The following is a 19,070-nucleotide window of genomic DNA, read 5'->3' on the forward strand; positions in this document are numbered from 1 at the left end:
ACTATTTGCATAAACGCCAATGAGGGGAATATTTGGCATTTTGCTTTAACGCGCATCTAATCGACACGTCGCTTTCGATTTCGAGTTACACGTACTTATTGAGATATGCTCGTATTCATCAACTCGTGCAAGAAAGAACAAATAGTCGACAATAATCGTTCGAGTGTCGATATTTCCAATTGTAAACATTTTAATTCCGATGTCAAACTGATAGCTTTATTAATCCTTTCGAGCTCTTTTTAATTCTGGAACACGTGGATGACATATATCAATCAGTCAGTTTTATTCAATATCTCGTACCGTTGATGAAATGCGTGATAATTCGCAATCTTGAATGAACTAGTATTGTAATTTTATGTTAGATGAATAAAAAATAAAAATACGAGATATAACAGATTTATTTAAGAACGTCTCATCGTCATTCCTCCAACAAAAAAGTAAAAATAAAAAAAAGTTTAATGATAAATAATAAAATAAAAAGTAGATGAAAAATAGTAGATATAAAATAGCAAAGAAAAGAATATAATAAGTAATAAAATAAAAAATAAAAAGAAACAAGTTTAGTAAAAAAGAACAAATGAAATAAATCAAAAATAAATAAAAATGACAATTTAAGAATAAAAAATATATATTGTATTTTATTATTCTTGAAATATGAAAATTTTTTCCAACATATAAATAAATAAATAGCAAAAATGATTAAATATTAGAAAACGTGAGCCAGAAAGATGTGAATTTTGTTAATGCCGCGGTAATCGGATTCGTCAAGTTATCAAGAGAGAAAGTTACGAAGGATCAACCTCGAGCATTTTACAAATACTCCAGGGAGATAAAGTCAATATCTCCCGAGCGATCGTGATCGATGCGAGATGCATATTCGCCAAGGCCGAGGAGTTTCGCCTTTTTTCCGAGTCTTGTTTGTCGATCACATGCCGCGGCCGCGTACAGCGTTTCGCAATGGGAATCATCGTTAACTACTCGCCGTTGAAGGAAAGCGACAGTGATACCTGGACTCTCAATGTGTGGCCAGACACGTTACTCGAGTGCGCTAAGAGGGTGAGTGACGGGGCGTTACCCCCGTGCGCCATGAAATGTCCTGGTGTCGGTTTCAAGTCGAAGCGCAGGCACAGAGCTTCACGAGGTTCTATGGAATCTTGTATTTTGACCAACAAATATATTTTTATATATATGTTATATATTTGTTATATCAATTTGTTATATTAATTTGTTATATTTGATTATACATAATCATCTGATTCCTTTAACTGACTCTGCCTTGGATTTTTTTGCGACAGTTATATAATGTTAAGAACTGAATTCCTTATTTAACAAAGTGTCTCTTATATCGTAGGCAATTATTGGGGACAGGAACAAGCTGAATGAATTATGTATATGTTTAAAATATAAATATATATCTATTTCTATATTTATATATTAAGTATCTTAACAAATGATATCCATAATTTTTATTATAATTTTTAGTGATAAAAAATGGGGATGTTATGCAAATGAAAAATGTTCATCGAATGAAAGCTACTCGGTTTCTTTTTTTCAGTACATTTGCATATCTAGTACTTGAAACTCAAGTGTATTTGTATTTTGTTTTCATAAAAAACATTAGAAAACACATATAAGAAAGAAACTTATTTTAGAAAGTTGTACCAAAAAATCTTTAAAATATTCTCTTTACGTGCAATTTCGAGCAAGATATAATACCTGAAAGAGCAGAGGATTTTCAGACAACTCTTTTCATAATATTTGAATAGATGTCCTGTTTAAATATGCTAAATAAACTTAATTTGTCTAGTTAACATCACTCGAAATAAAAATCGAAAAGTATATTGGAAAATGCAATACGATATCCTTCTCTCTCGTGTGCGTTCGACACAAATCACGCAATAGCTCAACCTTAAATAAAATAAACCCTTTAACAGGCCGACGTTGATAACCGAGATATGAGCTGACCTCGCATTGATCACAACCTCGCGTGTCGATAATCGCGTAGCTTTAAATCCGCCTCGGCTCGTCATTTAAATCACTGCCTCGCGTATCGCGCAAATATCGCGATGAATAAGTGAACGAGAAACAACACTGGACGCGAGAGGAGGAAGAAACACGCCCAGCTTCTCCTCTTTTTTTTTTTACGCGGCCGGGATGACTATGGACCGAGGAATAAGAATGTGCGTGTTCGGGCCATTCGTCAGGTCCGAGAGATAACGACGGGCATTTTGGTGCTGGTGAAAATGGCTCGAGGGTACAATAACCCGGGTGGATGCGTGACACACGGGACGATCTGGCATCGAACGTCGCTCCCCCCCCCCCTCCTCCCTTCCGTTCTCATCCTCCTCTCGTTCTTCTCCCCCGCGCTTGCATCCGAACAAAATGCATTCTCCGTACGTCTTGGTCGATGACGTTAGAGACGAATGTATAGTTCACAAAGTGCTCGTCTCGGACTTTTGACTCTGGTATACCTGAGATTATACGTTGTCAGCTTCAATTTCTTTACGTATGAAAATAAAGAAAAGCCTTTGAAAGATTAATTTATACATCTTTTACATGTTAGATATTTTTTTTAATGCAGATAAATGATGTAAAATTGATTCTTATTATAAAATGTGAAATTGTTGCGGAAAGATTGCTTTTGTCACTGCTAATTGCATCAAATGAAATTTATCAAACCATTACGCAAGAACGTTATCTAGAATAATATCTAGAATAGATAAATAATTATCTTGAATGATATCCGCATTGATATGAAAGATTATTTCTTTGTATTGATATGAAGATTATTTCTTTGAAACAGAATAATTTTAATCCGCGACAATTTCCTCTTTTAATAATTAATTTCGCGAAAGAGGATGAAAACGGAATACTTTTCACATCAGACACAATTAAATATAGACTCGCGAAAATTGATTTTAACGCCCATGGTGATCGAGTATAAATCTGAAACCACGCGTATTACATTTATATTATATTTATACACAGAAAAAAGGACATTCTTGTTTTGAAAATATATTTAATTTTAATAGAAATCTTGAAATGAGATTATATTAGGTTAATTAGAGAAAAATATAATTGCTTGAATAATTGCTTACTTGAATGAAGCCATTTTATATAATTCAATCGAGAAAAATGTATTCTTATGATTTAAGATTTAATTTTCTTGAACGGAAAGGAAACAATGTTAGATAGAAAATAACATTTTTAAATCAAAGATTATAATTTTCTTAAAGTAGAATTAAATAATTATAATTATATATTCTCGAGGTGACAATTACAATATTAAAATAAGACGATAATATTGTTGAAATTTAAAATTATTAAATTCTTCTAAGAAGATTATAAATTGTTGCGTATATACGGAACAATGAACGCGTTAGTTTAAGTATATAAGTTTTGATTTGACACTTATTTTTTCCGTGTACATACATGTGCAAAGACATTCTCGTTGTTTTCATCGAGTTGTCCGATTCTATCAATGGTCTCTAGTAGAAACGGTAGATGTTACTCAACGATGTATTACTGGGTGTCGTGCGGTCTAAATCTCTCCTTGGTCGGTCTTCTTATCGGTTCCTTTCTTCGTGTTATCACGGTTTTATCAATATGAGACCGCATATGTACGTGATGCGTTTTTTGCACACGTGTAAACACAAAAACACACACCGTTTGATGTGCTAACGTAATCGTATACGCGATACCGGAAGGCGTATCGCGCATTATCAGTATGTAATCACATACGATAAGAACGAGAAAAGATACGAAGACAGCGAATCGAACGACTCGAGTAAATTACGGTATCTACGGTTAACGATGTGGTCGATAGAGAGTTATTTTTAGCTTCATCAATGCGTAATTATCCTTCTATTAAAATAAAGGAACTTTGAAATAATAAAGAAAAGTGAGTAATATTAGTAGGTATAATAAAAATAAATAAAAGTTATTTATGTGGCTCTTTAAATTAGATGATATAAATTATTTTTTAGTATCACATAATTATCTTGCTGTGTTAAAATTAAATAATAATTATGTAATATCAAGCATAAAGGTCGGAAGAGGAAAATAATATTAAAAATAATATATTATATAATAATATTAAAAATAATATATAATAATATTAAAAATAATGTATAATAATATTAAAAATAATGTATAATAATATTAAAAATAATATTTCATAATATTAAAAATAAAAACTTTAAACTCTCGATTAATTTTTGTGACCGTTGCTCTACTTCCTTTCTGTTTCGCGTTGCGATAATGATAATTGTTCCGATTTTGCTATCTTCGAAATAACAGGGTACCGCTTACGCCTCACGTTTCCGCTCATCGAGCCTCTCCGAAGCGGCTTTTTATCGTGCGCGTTTATACACACGCGTGTTTATTTTGGTCGATTTCCGCTCTTGGGAGCAGTTGCATCAGCAGCCTCGCGATAGTGCGTGCAACGTGCGTGCGAACCAGGTCGCGATGGACTGATTGCCAGAAATATGGCTCGATTTTAATCGGGTGGGAAAATAAATAGCGGTGATAAATTTTCTTAAACGAGTACAAATAATGATTCTCTTCGTATTTGTTATCTCAACAATTTCACAGACACGCGGAATAATACAACTTGTATTCATCGCGTCATTTATTTAGAGAGAGTTAAAGAAAGTCGATATACACCCCCGATATATTGCTCGGGATGTTTATGTCGAAGCGAGACGACCCAATTCTGTCGACTGTTGCATACAAGTATATATTTTTCATCGATTGCGAATATCTGCTCTCTTGGTCCGCGAATCGCTTTCTTCTTCTTCCTCCATCCAGGTTTTTCAAGTGCTCTCATTTAAACGCGCTCAAATAGCTTGTATTTTGAATGAGAAAACCTTAGAAAACCCCAATCTTATCCCTGCATATGAATATTCATGAGTTTTGGGTCTCTCGAGAGCGATCAATGAAAGAGCAGATGCATCGCAACGACTAATTTTTCAGAGAAATTTTGCCTCTTTTGGCTTTTTTTACAGGCGCCTTTAAAAGCAAGTTCGACTTCAAGTTATCGGCATTGAAGCAAAATAATTATTCTCGACTACAGACTCTAAGTACTATTGCTGTTGATGGCAAACCATGCACTTTTCCCGATAAATAGATGACCATAAATCTTACGCGTATGTCGAAGAAAAAAAGATACCTTTGCGAGCAATCTCCTGCAAGGAGATCTCATTATGATAAACAAAGCATAGCTTTCAATTATTCTCGATAAAGTATATTGATTTCTAATAAAAAAATTCTGGCAGATATTTATTTCTTTCTTTTTCTAACATGTTTTTTTTTTAATATATTACTGTATATTTATTATGTTGGTGCATTATTTGATGGCGCTTTTATTTGGAAAATTTTCGATGACCGTAACAATAACCATCCCGTTGGTATTTTTATTTTAGGCAGCTGCGGGAAGGAACGCTCGCGGAAAATGGCCTACAGAACGACAGTCGGCTTACATTGCTGCCGAGTGTGGAAACCGGACTGTTGGTAAGTTCTCGTCTCGTGTTCTGTACGCTCTTGCACGTGGGTATTAATCAAATGAACCCACTGGCAACTGACGCGGTATAATGAGTAGTTATCGGTGCAGGTTTTATCTGCGCACGTCATCACCGAAAGACAAACTATCCGTTCGCGCGAAACGCTCAGATCTTGTTCTTCTCTCCTTTTCTTGGAATAAAAGAAAAATTTTATGAAAAATTATTACAAAAATTTCTAAATTTGTACGTCATATATCTATATACATCTTAGGCATCCAGTATGGCAATATAATAGATTTAAAAAAATCGAAATTCGACGTAGAAAGTAAATTAGTTTTTGTTAAGACAAGGTGTTGAACACAAATCAAATCTGTATCGACAAAATTTTTAATCTCGTTTCTCTATTACACCTTTTTCATTAAATTAAAAATTAATATAAAATTTGATAATATTTGCATCTCAAAGTTTTTCTTTCAAAAATATATTAAAACATATTTCACATATTAATTTGAATTGAAAGAGATTTTATTATTATATTGATTTTATTTCTTTAACTATATAATATGATTAGTAAAATTTATTAATTATATTATAATTAGTATAATTTATTAATTGAAACAAAATACTATCATAGTGTTACATATTAATCACTTTTATAATTTTTGCCAGTTTATTCCGTTGAATAAAATCCTGCTGAATAAAAACCGTAATTTACCATAATTTTTTCCATTCACCGGACTTTTCCGGCTCATCGTGGATATATCGGATTAACATAATTACTGGAATGGAAATTTTGTTTAATCAACCGGGTTCTGTCGCGAATCATAGGTTGCCCGAGATGAGTTCGAGCCTCTATCGGACGCTATCTAACTGGGATTTGTCCGTTTTTTTGTTCTGTCGCATCCGCGATCACAACCTGGATTCTCGCGCATCATCGGGTCTCCATCCTGGAACCGTTCCTCGCTCGCGAACGACGTCGGTGACTCGGTAAACCAAGAGAACGTACAACGGAGGAGGCGCACGATCCGCGGCGGACAAACGCCGTTAACTCCGGCATTCGCCTATCGCCGGGTCACTTGGTTTCTCGGTCACGCCATATCGTCCCCGACACCTTCATCCTTTGATTCGCGGATCCGTCGCGATCTTAAGCCCCTTAACCCTTTGTACATTTGTGGGATAAATCTGTATTCCGAAAATAAATCGATGAAAATAAAAAGACTCGCGAAATGAATTAAAGTTTCACAAAAATTCTTTTGAAAGCTTGTATATTATTTACGAATTACATATTTTTTTATATATTTTTTTTATTATTCTCTCCTCTTTTTTTTCTTTTTGTTTTATCAAGAACTTTAATGAAATTTTTAAAAATTAATTTCGTGATTATTGTATTTTATTTTTGCTAATTTTATGGACAATTTAACATGTAATCAACTTGTAGAGAAAAAAATACAATTGTTTTATTAAGATTTAAAAAATGTTATACATATAATTAGAATTTTACAATAATATAATACATGAATATTTTAATTCGGCAAAGCGTGCGGTACAAATTTCAATTTTTAAGAGTCGTTTGCGACATATAGGCAACATCTGGTCGCGCAACGATCTGTTACAGAAATCGGAACGTATAAACATATGACGTCCAGGCGGCCATATGACTTTAGGCGACGTAACGTTTCGTAAAGTCTGGCCGAAGTAACGTAACATAACGTAATCTAACCCGACCCTAACCAGTCGCGATACAACGTACAGGTGTTGTTCCGCACGCGGAACACCAGCTTTTAGGAAACGAGTTGTAGTAACGTTGCGGAAACGACTCTCCTCCCTCCTCGTTGTGCATTTCCGCTCAACAATTACACGACTGCGAAGGATATTGCAAAGACAAGCCGGCAAAGTGGATAGACTAGGCGCAAATTTAACGAGGATGTTTTTCGCATTCGCTTAAAAGAGGTCTAAAAAAAAGAGAAATGTACATCGCACGATATATATTGATTGATAAAACAATATAAATAATTTAATTTATTATATTATATAAATATTATATCAAGATTACTTTTCCTTCAGTAGACAAGGTTGTATTTTTAATATATACTTCTGGACAAAATTAACGCATAATTTTTTTTCACTTTTCCTTTAAAAGCTGATATTTAAATTTTAACGAAAAATTTAAAAGAAAAGGGGAAAAAAAATATGCGTTAATTTTGTCCAGGAGTATATTTTGATGAAAGAATAAAAGATGAATTCGGTGATCGGAGCTATCGAGGCCAAAGCTAAAACTCGATAATCTGGGAGATTTTCCAGGAGAGGAGACGCCAGTTTCGCTCAAGGATCGCGCCCGCTTCGTGAATGAACTCCCGGTTTCCAGCGTCGAAGGGTTAAAGGGGTCGAAGGCATTACGAGGGAGGGACACACGGGGTCTTTCTCCCTTTCCCCCGAGGTCTGGAAATTGACTCTGCGGCGGTCGGTCCGGGCTCGAGCCGCTAGCAACAGCGCCCGCGCGCGCGCGCGCACGCGGTCCTTATCCGCGACCGAGACTTGTTCGCATGGCTGTCAAGGGGGACCGGCCCTCTCGCTCGGCTCTCTCGGTCACCCGCAGTCAATTTTAAAGGCTTGTCCCGTGCATGTGTGTGTGTGTGTGTGTGTGTGTGTGTCAATACATGTGTACGATCGAGCCGGGTGCGCGCGTCTCCCTCTCTCCTTCTCTCTCTCTCTTTCTTGTACGCCTTTGCCCCCTCTCCGAATCTCAAACCGTGATCGGTACACGACATACAGGGTGTCGTGGAAAAAAAGATCGTTTTATGATTATTATAATTACTACAGTGATGTCTTTATTAAAGTAGATTCTGCATCAAAACACGCATATGATTCGATACTGTTTACCTGAAATATTTTGAAATTATTATGAAATTATCTGAATAATTGTTTTCTTTCAAGATTGAAATGTCATTGTAATTTCGTTAAATTTGACAGTTCGTACTGGAATATATTTTATCGTGTAATTTATTGATTATGTTTTGTTGACAAGATCAAAATTTGGAGCCATTAAAATTGTCAAAAAAATTGGAGGATTTTTCGTAAGCGTTTTAGGATTTACACGCTACTGCCTCGACACACCCTATGAATATCGCTCGTGGGTGGCTTTACGGGAGGCAGGAGGAGGAAGGACGAGGCGAGACGCCTCTACGAGCCTCTACGGATTCACATCACACAGCCCGATTCGGCTGCGAGAGAAGCGAGCGCCTCGCGATCGAAGAGCAACGTTTCGCAACGCACTTTTATCTCGGCGCGTTCCTTTTTTCCTCATCCGCTCGCTCGAGATCCGAATCGAGAGAAAGAAAAAGAGAGAGAGAGAGAGAGAGAGAGAGAGAGAGAACAGTCCGGCGGTTGTTCGGCTTTTCGGACTTTGTTCGGCGCCGCTCTCGCCGACTCGCGAAATCGTTAGACGTTGGCAAAATGGCAGATCCCATCTTCGACAGGACTCGATTAATTTCAACGCTTCCAGTCTCGCGATTTTTGTACGCGTGACGCTCACATAATATCCTCGAGTAATTTGTCAAGTTGCCAAATGGGGGATTTAATCGTGTTATTATTCGAATTGTCTTAAGGATGTTTTGTATGTACAATCCCAGCAAAAAGTAGCTGAAAATCAATATTGACGAATATATCCACTTTTGGTGTATTTTGAGTATGAGAAATTGCAGAGATGTATTTTTTCATATTTATTGCGTTTTTATTGAAATATTCCGAATTTTGTTAATCGAAATGATTAAGTTTTGGCAGAGAATTTCGCCTTGTGACAAATACATGGCTAACTTCATTGAATTATATTTAATATCTTTTTAATCAGTTAGTACTTGTATAATATTATTTGATCAAATATTTCCTCTGTATCTAAACTACACTTTTGCAAATTTTAAACAGATTCTGAATATTATTTCCATGTGTTTTTGTCATTTGAATCGACATGGTTATACGTTTCCTATAAGAACACATGTTAATTCGGTGCAAATTAAAATCCTTATAACTTGTGAATCGATTTAAAAATTGTACTGAAGATTCTAAACACATGTAAGGACGTTCTGTACAATTTTCATTAAATTCTCAATATTTTGAAAATAGATACGAAATATCCATAATATTATTCTAGGCAAAAATTCGAATCCCGAATTCATAATTAAAGGATATAATTTTTCACATTCTTTATCATGCATATCATTATGTAATTTTAAACGCGCGTATACTATATTTGTTATATGTTTTATTATACACTCATGTGTTATCCTTGACATTTTAGTACGCTTTTCTATATGAGTAAATAATTGTGACAGCGGTTATAAAAAGCCGAGAAAGCTACACATTTAAACGCTATTTTATTTTACAGACTACTTTGTGCGAGCGTTAAACATAAATCCATTAATAGAGTTCATAGCATTTGGTTGAATCGAATTTTATAATTGGGTTAATGCAAGTTTTATATATTTCCTAAGATAAGATAGATTCGAAATTGAATCTTGCTCAAAAAACTTTCACTCAAGCGTCCATTTCGAAGCACTTCTATCACATCCATTGGTCGATATCTTTTGACGTTTGAATTTGGAAGCTTAAAGACAATATGTCTTGAACGGATATTATTCTTTTTATTAACTGAGAACGCTTCGCTGATGATCATCATCGTTGTCGTGTTTCTCGATTAGCTACTCTATCCAGTTTCTAGATTTCCGGTGTTTTGATTCAACCGAACGGCAATCGAGATTATCGCGTTAAGGCATACACACCCACTTTACGGTAAATTGATTTCGCGGTCGAAGATGACGATGGCGAGCCAGTTGGTGTGTCGGCTATTTCCGTCGGAAATGCACGGTTATTGATCATTATTTCACCGTTGGATCAAAGAATTCGACAGATTATCATTTTATTCTCCAAGTCAGGTGTTTAAATAATCTATCAGAGTTTTTCTTCACATTTAGAATTTCAAGTGAAGCGATGAATAAATTAAAAGAGACGTGCAAATGGACAGGAAATTGAATCGAATTGCCATCTAAAAATATTAAAAGGGAAACAAATGAAAGTTATTTTCGCGAGAAGAAAAAATTGTGTAAAGTATTCGATATAAAATACAGCCATTTCAGTTTAATATTTTTATATCAGGTTATAAAGAAAAAAATTTAAATTAGAATCAACGATAACACTTGAATATCGAGCACGATAGAACTGCTGTATGTCGAGGTTTTATTTTTATATAGATTTGTATCCTTACTCTCTCTTCTCTTTTTATAGTGGTTTTAATTCCGATAACGAAAAGTCAACAAGTTCATCGTCAATTACGCGACCAACCGCGTCAGTGTTTAATCTATTTGACCCGCGTGTATCGCTTTTATTATCGCTTTCACTCATTTAGTAGTTATAGTATCAACTTTCAAAAAGTCCTCAACAATGGGACACGTAGAAATTTCTTCGAGTGCAGCTAAGAATAACAATGATGTAGTAACACACTTTTTGCGAAAATTCGGAGAAATTATCTGATGTACAAATGAGAAAATTTCAATCTTGAAAAATTATTTTCTTTCTTAAAGAGAGAGTCTTAAAGAGAGAGAATCTTCTTAAACTGTCGCGACTTACGAGTCTCATCCGAGCGATCGTTGCGAGGAAGTTTATCGCGGAAGAAGCAGATGATTTGATATCCCAGAAGTGAACCCGATTCGTTTGCAAGAGCATTTCACCGACAAGATCGAGTTTGTCAACTCGCTCCGATTTCGCGACAAAGAACGGAGTTTTAATTTAAAGTCTATTTAAGTATACATATGATATATGTAATGTCATGCATAACATATATGTAATGTCGAAGAAATTTTAAAAAATGAAAAAAGAGAGATAATGGCCGATTAATCTATCGATATTTCGGCAAAATTATTCCTTTAATTCTGTAATTTATTTAAATAAGAGGTATTTTTATCGAGAGAGTTCGCGTGTAATATAAAAATACATGTTTATGCATCTTTATTCACACTTATTAATATTTAATTCTATTGATGTAATAAAAATTTAATAATTTTTAATATAATATTTTCTTATAAAGAGACTCTATGATGACTCTTCTCTTTCACACATAATTATACATCGTGACATGACATATGAATATTGATACAAGAAGTATTATTTATCTTTATGCATATGATAATCTTCAGAAATAAAATCATTAATATTTAAATAAATTTCAAGAGAGAGACGAAGGACTCGATATAGAACAAAGGTATCTACACGTGTCGGTTCGTTAAACACTTTGTACGTAACACCTTGTACGTAACAAAGCGACAAAGTGCGTAAACGCATGCTATCATCATTTTTTTTTCAAGGCACCCTGCAGTCCGACTGATATACCGCTATCTTATCCCTTAGAACGAACAAGATTTAATGCGACACATGTAGCGAGATTTGACCTCGGAAGCCACACCAAGACGATTGTGATTTCTTATATTTAACGTTGACGATTAATAATTTAGACTGTCATCACGACTATGTAAATTTTGTGTGTAAAATCTTACAATTTTGTGATTCTCTTCCGCACATGATTATGTATCGATGACCTATGAATATTGATACGAAAACTTTGATTGATATTAGTATGTCTCTCTCTCTCTTTCTCTCAAGATAATCGCGAGAATGATAATTTATAATTATTTCTAGATTCTCGAGAATGCGAAATATATTTGATCGCTCTCTTAAAACTGCAAATTACGAAGAACGTGATATGCAGGCATGCGTGAAGGTCACATTCTTCCAGCAATGTTTTTTACATATTGTGTTTTTTGCATATTAAGTCTACACGTGATCAATTGCGTAAAGAAAGGCAGATATAATCCCGAAAGTTCTACCCGATTTCTTGCCAGGATTATTGCTTAGAAAAAATATTTAATGATTTACGCCTTTTTAATATTAATTTATTTTTTAAAGGCACTTTAGAATTTAATCTCTAAGAGATCGATTTAAGATTAAAACTTGAAGAGTGATTAAGAAATGAATATAAATTTGTCGTGAAATTTTCGAAAATCTTAATTGATTATAAAATGATAAATAGATGAAAAAAAAACAACTTGTCATGTTCCATTTAATTAATTACAAATAGACTTCAAATTAACTTAATACTTTTAATATTAATATTAATAAGAAAATTAATAAGATATAGAGATCTTTAACAAGATTTACGTTGAAAAAAAAAAGATCTTTGAAATAATTTTATTAAAAAAAATGAAGTTATACTTTTAATGGACAATGTACAATATTTCACTTTGTATGACACTTTACTTTATCTAATCATATTTTCCCAAAACTGTGAATTTTAGTTGTCGAAGAAGTGATATGCTTTATCTAATCGTACTTTCCCAAAACTGAATTTTAATTGTCGAAGGAATAATATGCTTTATCTAATCGTATTTTCCCAAAACTGGGAATTTTAGTTGTCGAAGGAATAATATGCTTCGAAATCGGAACTTTCCTTAGAAAAAGTTCGCGAATCGAATTACCGAATCCAATGATGACCGCGTCCGGCGAAAGGAAGTCCGTTAGGTGTGCATGAGGGATGCCTAACTGTGCTCGTCAAGGGTTTGAGCCTCGGTGCCGCGAGGTTTCCTCTTCTCTGCAGGTCTTCTCGCGCTTCTATCTCGCATCGCGGCCGCGTTTTTTCTCTCGCGCCTCATCTTTTATCTCATAGTACATTCGAAATTTTGTATATTCCTCTTTCCCTGCTTACAATAGCATACATTGCCATATAATATATTATACCGTAAGACATACGCAACTATTATAATTATAATATATTTTGATGAATACATTTCTTAATAAGTTAATTTTTTTGCTCAAATTATATCGCATATTATTTCGTGGAAAACAATCTCATATTAATGAAAGAAAATCTCAACAGCGACGAACTCGTTTGTCATCACTCCTGAAATAACGACACCGAATAATCGTCTCTTTTTTCACGCCCGTTGTTTCAGGCACAACGGCCGGAGCAGAGTGTAATGCAGGCCTTGGAGAGTCTCAATGACTCACAGGTGAACGACTTCTTGTCCGGCAAAGCACCACTTAACCTGACAATGCGATTGGGCGATCACATGATGCTGATACAGCTGCAGCTGTCCACCGTAACCCCGGCTTCGCCGACTGCCAATCAGACGACGGGCTCCTCGGGCAACAGCAGCCACAGTTTGCCCGCCAGTGGCAATGCCACGAGCAACGCATCCAGCTTACCTAGCGGCCATGTTTCCTCCTCGTTACAGGCCAGAAGATGTCTGGCAGCTAGATCGCCGGGGAACATTGTCAAGTCGCAAAACGCCAGTGGTGGACCAAGTGGTAGAACGTCGCATCTGATTAGCAGCCTTGCCAGCGCCCTACACGCTGCTGCCAGTTATAGCAGCAACAGCAATACTCTGTCCACCGCTGGCATCACCACTACTACCACTAGCCCGGTTTGCTCCAGTCGCGTTACGTCACTCTCGTCCGTCGCCGCGACGCCAATCAGCCCGGTACACTCAGCGTCAGCGTCAGCGTCAGCGTCAGCGTCGTCATCCAGCAATTCGAGTCAGTCGCAGTCCTCGCGCAGCAATTCGCACGGCGTTCCGCCTATGAGCAGTGGCTCCTCCAGCGCCTGCCAACCCTGCCCGCTCTATCATCACCATCATCATCATCACGGGCATCATCATGGCCACCATCATGGTCACCATCATCATCACCATCACCATCACCATCATCACCATTCGAGAAATAACAAGGCCGCCTTGCCCAATCTCTCCTCTTCCTCCTCCTCCCCTTCTTCTTCCGCCACGGCTTCTGTCCCGATTCAGGAGCAGAATACTTTGGAGCCGACAATGTCCTACGATGCGACGCTACCCAGGAAAAAACTCTGTAACGGCCACCATCATCACGGTCAGCAATCGTCATCCGTTACCTTCAGTGGCATTGACGTCACGAGGAGTCAGCACGACGAATCGAATCCGCAGAGTCCCAGTTGCACCTCGTCGTTGATGTTGGAACAGTCGCCGCCCAAGCCTGCCACTCTCGACACCCGCGCGCTCGCCGAGGCTTCCCGGAACCTCACGCAGAAACTGAAGCAGCTCTCCTCTGAGGTACTCACCTCGCGGGTCGACCTCGCAGAGGTATACATTGTTACCGAAGCCAGTTCCCCCTGTGTATCATTATTCGTGATTGACGCCGCGTCGATTAAGGTCCTAAGAGATGTGAGAATTCGGCCTCTTGATGAATTGAACTGTTTGTCTTTAATGAGACGAAATTTTTGTTTGTCTTTAATGAGACGAAATTGATATTGGATTTATTTCTTGACGAATATTTTTGCTTATGCTCTCAGGTCCTTAAAATTATCATATTTATGGCGTACATTCAGTTACTTTATCGTTATCGTTAATGTTAACGGTACACGAATGTAACAAAATTTTTATGAAATATTTTACAAAATTAGGAGAACGCGAGACGTAGGCAAGGTGCGATAATAGAGAGTATGCATCATCACGGTAAGGGTGTCTACTCCGGCACGTTCAGCGGCACTTTGAACCCAGCCCTTCAGGACAGACACGGTAGACCGAAGCGGGACATCAGTACTATCATTCACATTTTAAATGATTTGCTCTGTGCGACGCCGGCTGCATCCGCAGGCCACTACAGGCATCATCATCATAGGCATTCGCACGCTCGTCAACAGTCCTCGATGTCCACATCTTCTACCAGCACAACCACTGCGAGTGGAGCGAATACGTCGGTTGGGTGTCATGATTCCACACCAGGATACTCTAACGGTATGTATTTATAAATGTGTTGAATAATATTTTAAATGTTAAAGTAATTTTTTAAAATTGTTTAATATAATCTTTTTAAGATTATATTTTTTTAAGAAAAGATTTAAATTTAAATTCAAATTAATAATATAATATATGCATATGTTCTAAATATTAATATCAATTATAATATATTAAATAAATTATTATTACTAATATATATATATATATATATATATATATATATATATATATATATTAGTAATAATAATTTATTTAATATATATATATATATATATTTTTTTTTTTAAATAGCTAAATTATTTATAATGTTACGACATAATGTTATAACATAATCATAGTATCAGAAAATAGAATAATAATATTTATAATAATATCATCCATCTTTATATATTTTTATAAAAACTATGCCCATCTCGAGATCTTGATGCTTCACTGAGATCTCTATTAATACTATTAATACCGATTAAATACCACGTAATATTTGTTGGAATGCAGAGGAATTATCGAAGGAGAACGAAGCGACAAAGGGCAAGATGCGTCGGCTGCGCTTAGTCATGGAGCAACGTCGCGCCAAGAGGAAAGCGAGGCGACAGGCGCGCGCGGCACCATATACCACGCAATGGGCCGCGATGACTCCCGCCGATCCGAATCACGAGCCGAACACGTCGACGGCGGCCTCGGGTACCACCACCACTACTACTACCACGAGCACCAACAGCGCGGAACCGCAGAACGAGCCGGAGCTTCAACCGTGCAGTCCCGAACCGGTCGTAGCTTAAAATACTACCGAGTCACTAACGAGTCAATTCACGGCACACAGTAATAGTAGCCTCTATATCGTAATACATAGAGAGTATAATTGTCTCTCTTTTATCCGTTCTTACCTGATCGCACTGATTTATTCCAAGAAAAACAAAAAAAAAACATGATGCAGGGTTAATAAACGTGTCCTACCACAGGTAGTTGCATTCATTTCGTCTACAACTCTCATTCTTTTCGATACGTAACCAAACGCTGCAACGTTTTAACGTTAATTTGATACCCTGTTTTCATCCTCGTTGTATAAGTTAGATCATTGCCACCGAAATTCATATCGAGTTTCTCTCGAGTATGATGCAATTGTCTCACTTTCTACGATTTGCGTTATCGTGCGCAAATAAAAAATCGTTATTAACGAGACTTGATTGACGGATCAGAAGATAAAAAGTCTAATTTATGATTTTGCTTCTCTAAATTTATAGAACTCCAAATTAATTGGATTGGTATAAAGATTTATTTTTTTGTTTCTTATTATTTTTTCTTTAGAAAATTTAATTTTAAAAACAGGACTCTTGTCCTTTTTCATCTTCCTTCTCCGCATGATTATCTTCACATCGACGAAACCAAGTCGTAGACACGTTGAATTAGAATGTTTATGCGTTGATAAAAAATGATGGTGCGTGACATTATAGCTATTATAACGAAAGATATATAGTGTTACTGCTATAATAAAGCTATGTATATTTCATTATATATAATATATATATTATCATTAACGCACGTTATCTTATTAACGTGTAACGTGAATATTGGGTATCTTACGGCTGTCATTTCCGAACGTTAATAAAACGGTAATGTCGCAGTGTTTGGCCGGACTCAGGACTTGATCGTAGTTGACAATAATTACGCTCGGCGAATGAATCAGTGTGACGGTTTTACGTATCTATACATCGACACACATCGCGCGAGAAGTCGATGAATCGTTTTAAGAGATAGAGAGAGAACAAGAGAGAAAGAGAGAGAGAGAAAGAGAGCAAAAGCTCCTATAAAGAATCCTATTAAGAAACTTCCTGTTAGGATTATAAAACTCGCCGATAAACACATCTCATGCAGAAATGAAAGAAAAAAAAGAGCAGTGTCGTTATTGTTCTGTATATGGTACTACGAGACTCCGCGATAATTATCCTCTCGCTATCATCGGGCACTTTGATCGAAATCTTATACGAATAGATACGAGTAGAACTTTAATCACGCACGAATCACGAAACAAGACCGTGTTTCGATAAGTAATGACAAAGCTTGCCGAGTTTTTGACGCAGAATTCTCGTCGCATGAAGCAATGAAAAAAGAAAAATTCGCACGCGTGAAATTTGTGCAAATTTGTACTTTACGATCCCCTACGGATCTATACGATTGATCTAAATCACTACAATCTTTTGTAAGTAGCAAGTGCACTTTCCAATGTCATACTGTTTACTTTGCAAGAGGGATACGCGGATGATATGTTTGTTGGAATATTTTTTATGTTATGTCTTTTAGTGACTTTTTTGTGTTAAATAATATGTACAGTCGGATTTCCGTATTATCTACTCTATTCTTAAACTTAAAAAATCAAATAACAATCTGGATTGCTGAAGTTTAGAGAGAATATAATGTTTAGTGATATAAGCAGATTTCATTCTATTCTCAAATTTCGGTCTATTTTATTAATTTCAGCTAACATGTGTACTAAATTGACCAATATTGAAGTTTAATATAAAATTTCTAAGCTTGGCAATTTATAATTATAAATGCTCTATTCGCAATTTGATTATTGAAACTTCTCTAATCATTCTAAAAACTAGTGATACGCACGATTATATTTTACTCGTGCTTTGACAAATGAAAAATGTGAAAGAGAGCAAGAGCAGCGAAAGTGATTAAGTATAAAAAATAGATATTACGGAAATTCTATATTTTTCATTCAAATGTTGTTGTTTCTTTCATTAATTGAAAATTATAATGGAAAATGATAATCGCAAATATATATGATGCGAAGTGTCTTGTTCTAGACCTTCTGTATTGTGCTTACATTTGTTGTTCGTTCTTCAATATGTTAGTATTTATCCATTCAATGTAATATTCTAAATCTATGCAATTCGTTTTGAGTTATTGATACGTATTTTTCAATTCTTAATCGCATTTATTTTGTCATTAATACATAAGGGCGATATCTCGACGGCCAATATTGTCCATTTATGATTTAAAAACAACGATGTCTCGATTAAGGAACGAAAGAGAAAAGCAAACTAAAAAGGAAAAAAAAAATGAAAAATGAAACATTATTTTTTTGCGTTGTATGTAATTCGTAGAATAATCTAGGGACAAAGGAACCATAATATTGCGTTTAAGAACGTGATGAAATTGAAAATAGGATATTCATATCAGTTTTCACAGTGTACACATTTTTGGACATGCTGTACCTTTTAATCATTATTGTGAATCATATCTTGATGCTTGATTGTCCTTTGTTAAGATTACGCTATAATATTATTCTCAAGAGAAGAGATAAATGAAGAAACAGTACAGAAGAAAAGGTGTATAAGAGACAATTCTATAGCTGAAAAGTTGCGTGATCGTACTATATGGTATACTATATGCCGTCACGATTTTGTTTAATTAGATACTACAGATAAAATACGATGTCACTACTAATAGAGTACATTGCGTTTAAGTTACTTTAGAAAAAGAGAAAATATTATTACCATTATTATACATTATTATATATCGTTAGTACCGCTATTACGATTTTTGCAAAACTGGCTCAAGATTGTAATATACGATTATCGGAATCTTTATCGAGTACCAAAATAAATAAGATTGCTTGCTAAGCTAAGGAGACAACAAACTCATTTTCAATTCTTGATTCAAGATGATGCATCAAGTATTCATTATTGTTATCATTTCCTTATTCATCTTCTAATATGTTATTTTCTATTTTCAGTAAATATACGACGATTAA

General features: G+C 35.6%; 1 protein-coding gene across 1 annotated transcript in view; it reads left to right on the forward strand.

Moving 5' to 3' along the window:
- Window positions 1-18,944, forward strand: part of LOC105253224 (midnolin-A) — a 34,389-nt gene extending 15,445 nt beyond the window's left edge. The window contains exons 2-5 of the mRNA XM_011261104.3: window positions 5,424-5,511; window positions 13,496-14,623; window positions 14,974-15,307; window positions 15,806-18,944. Of these exons, the coding sequence (XP_011259406.2) occupies window positions 5,424-5,511; window positions 13,496-14,623; window positions 14,974-15,307; window positions 15,806-16,089 (1,834 nt within the window). The 3' untranslated portion in view covers window positions 16,090-18,944. The remainder of the gene's footprint in view (window positions 1-5,423; window positions 5,512-13,495; window positions 14,624-14,973; window positions 15,308-15,805) is intronic.
- The last annotated feature ends 126 nt before the right edge of the window (window positions 18,945-19,070 follow it).

The sequence above is a fragment of the Camponotus floridanus genome, unplaced genomic scaffold (assembly GCF_003227725.1).
Source record: "Camponotus floridanus strain SB8 unplaced genomic scaffold, Cflo_v7.5 scaffold37, whole genome shotgun sequence".
Classification (NCBI taxonomy): Eukaryota; Metazoa; Arthropoda; class Insecta; order Hymenoptera; family Formicidae; genus Camponotus; species Camponotus floridanus.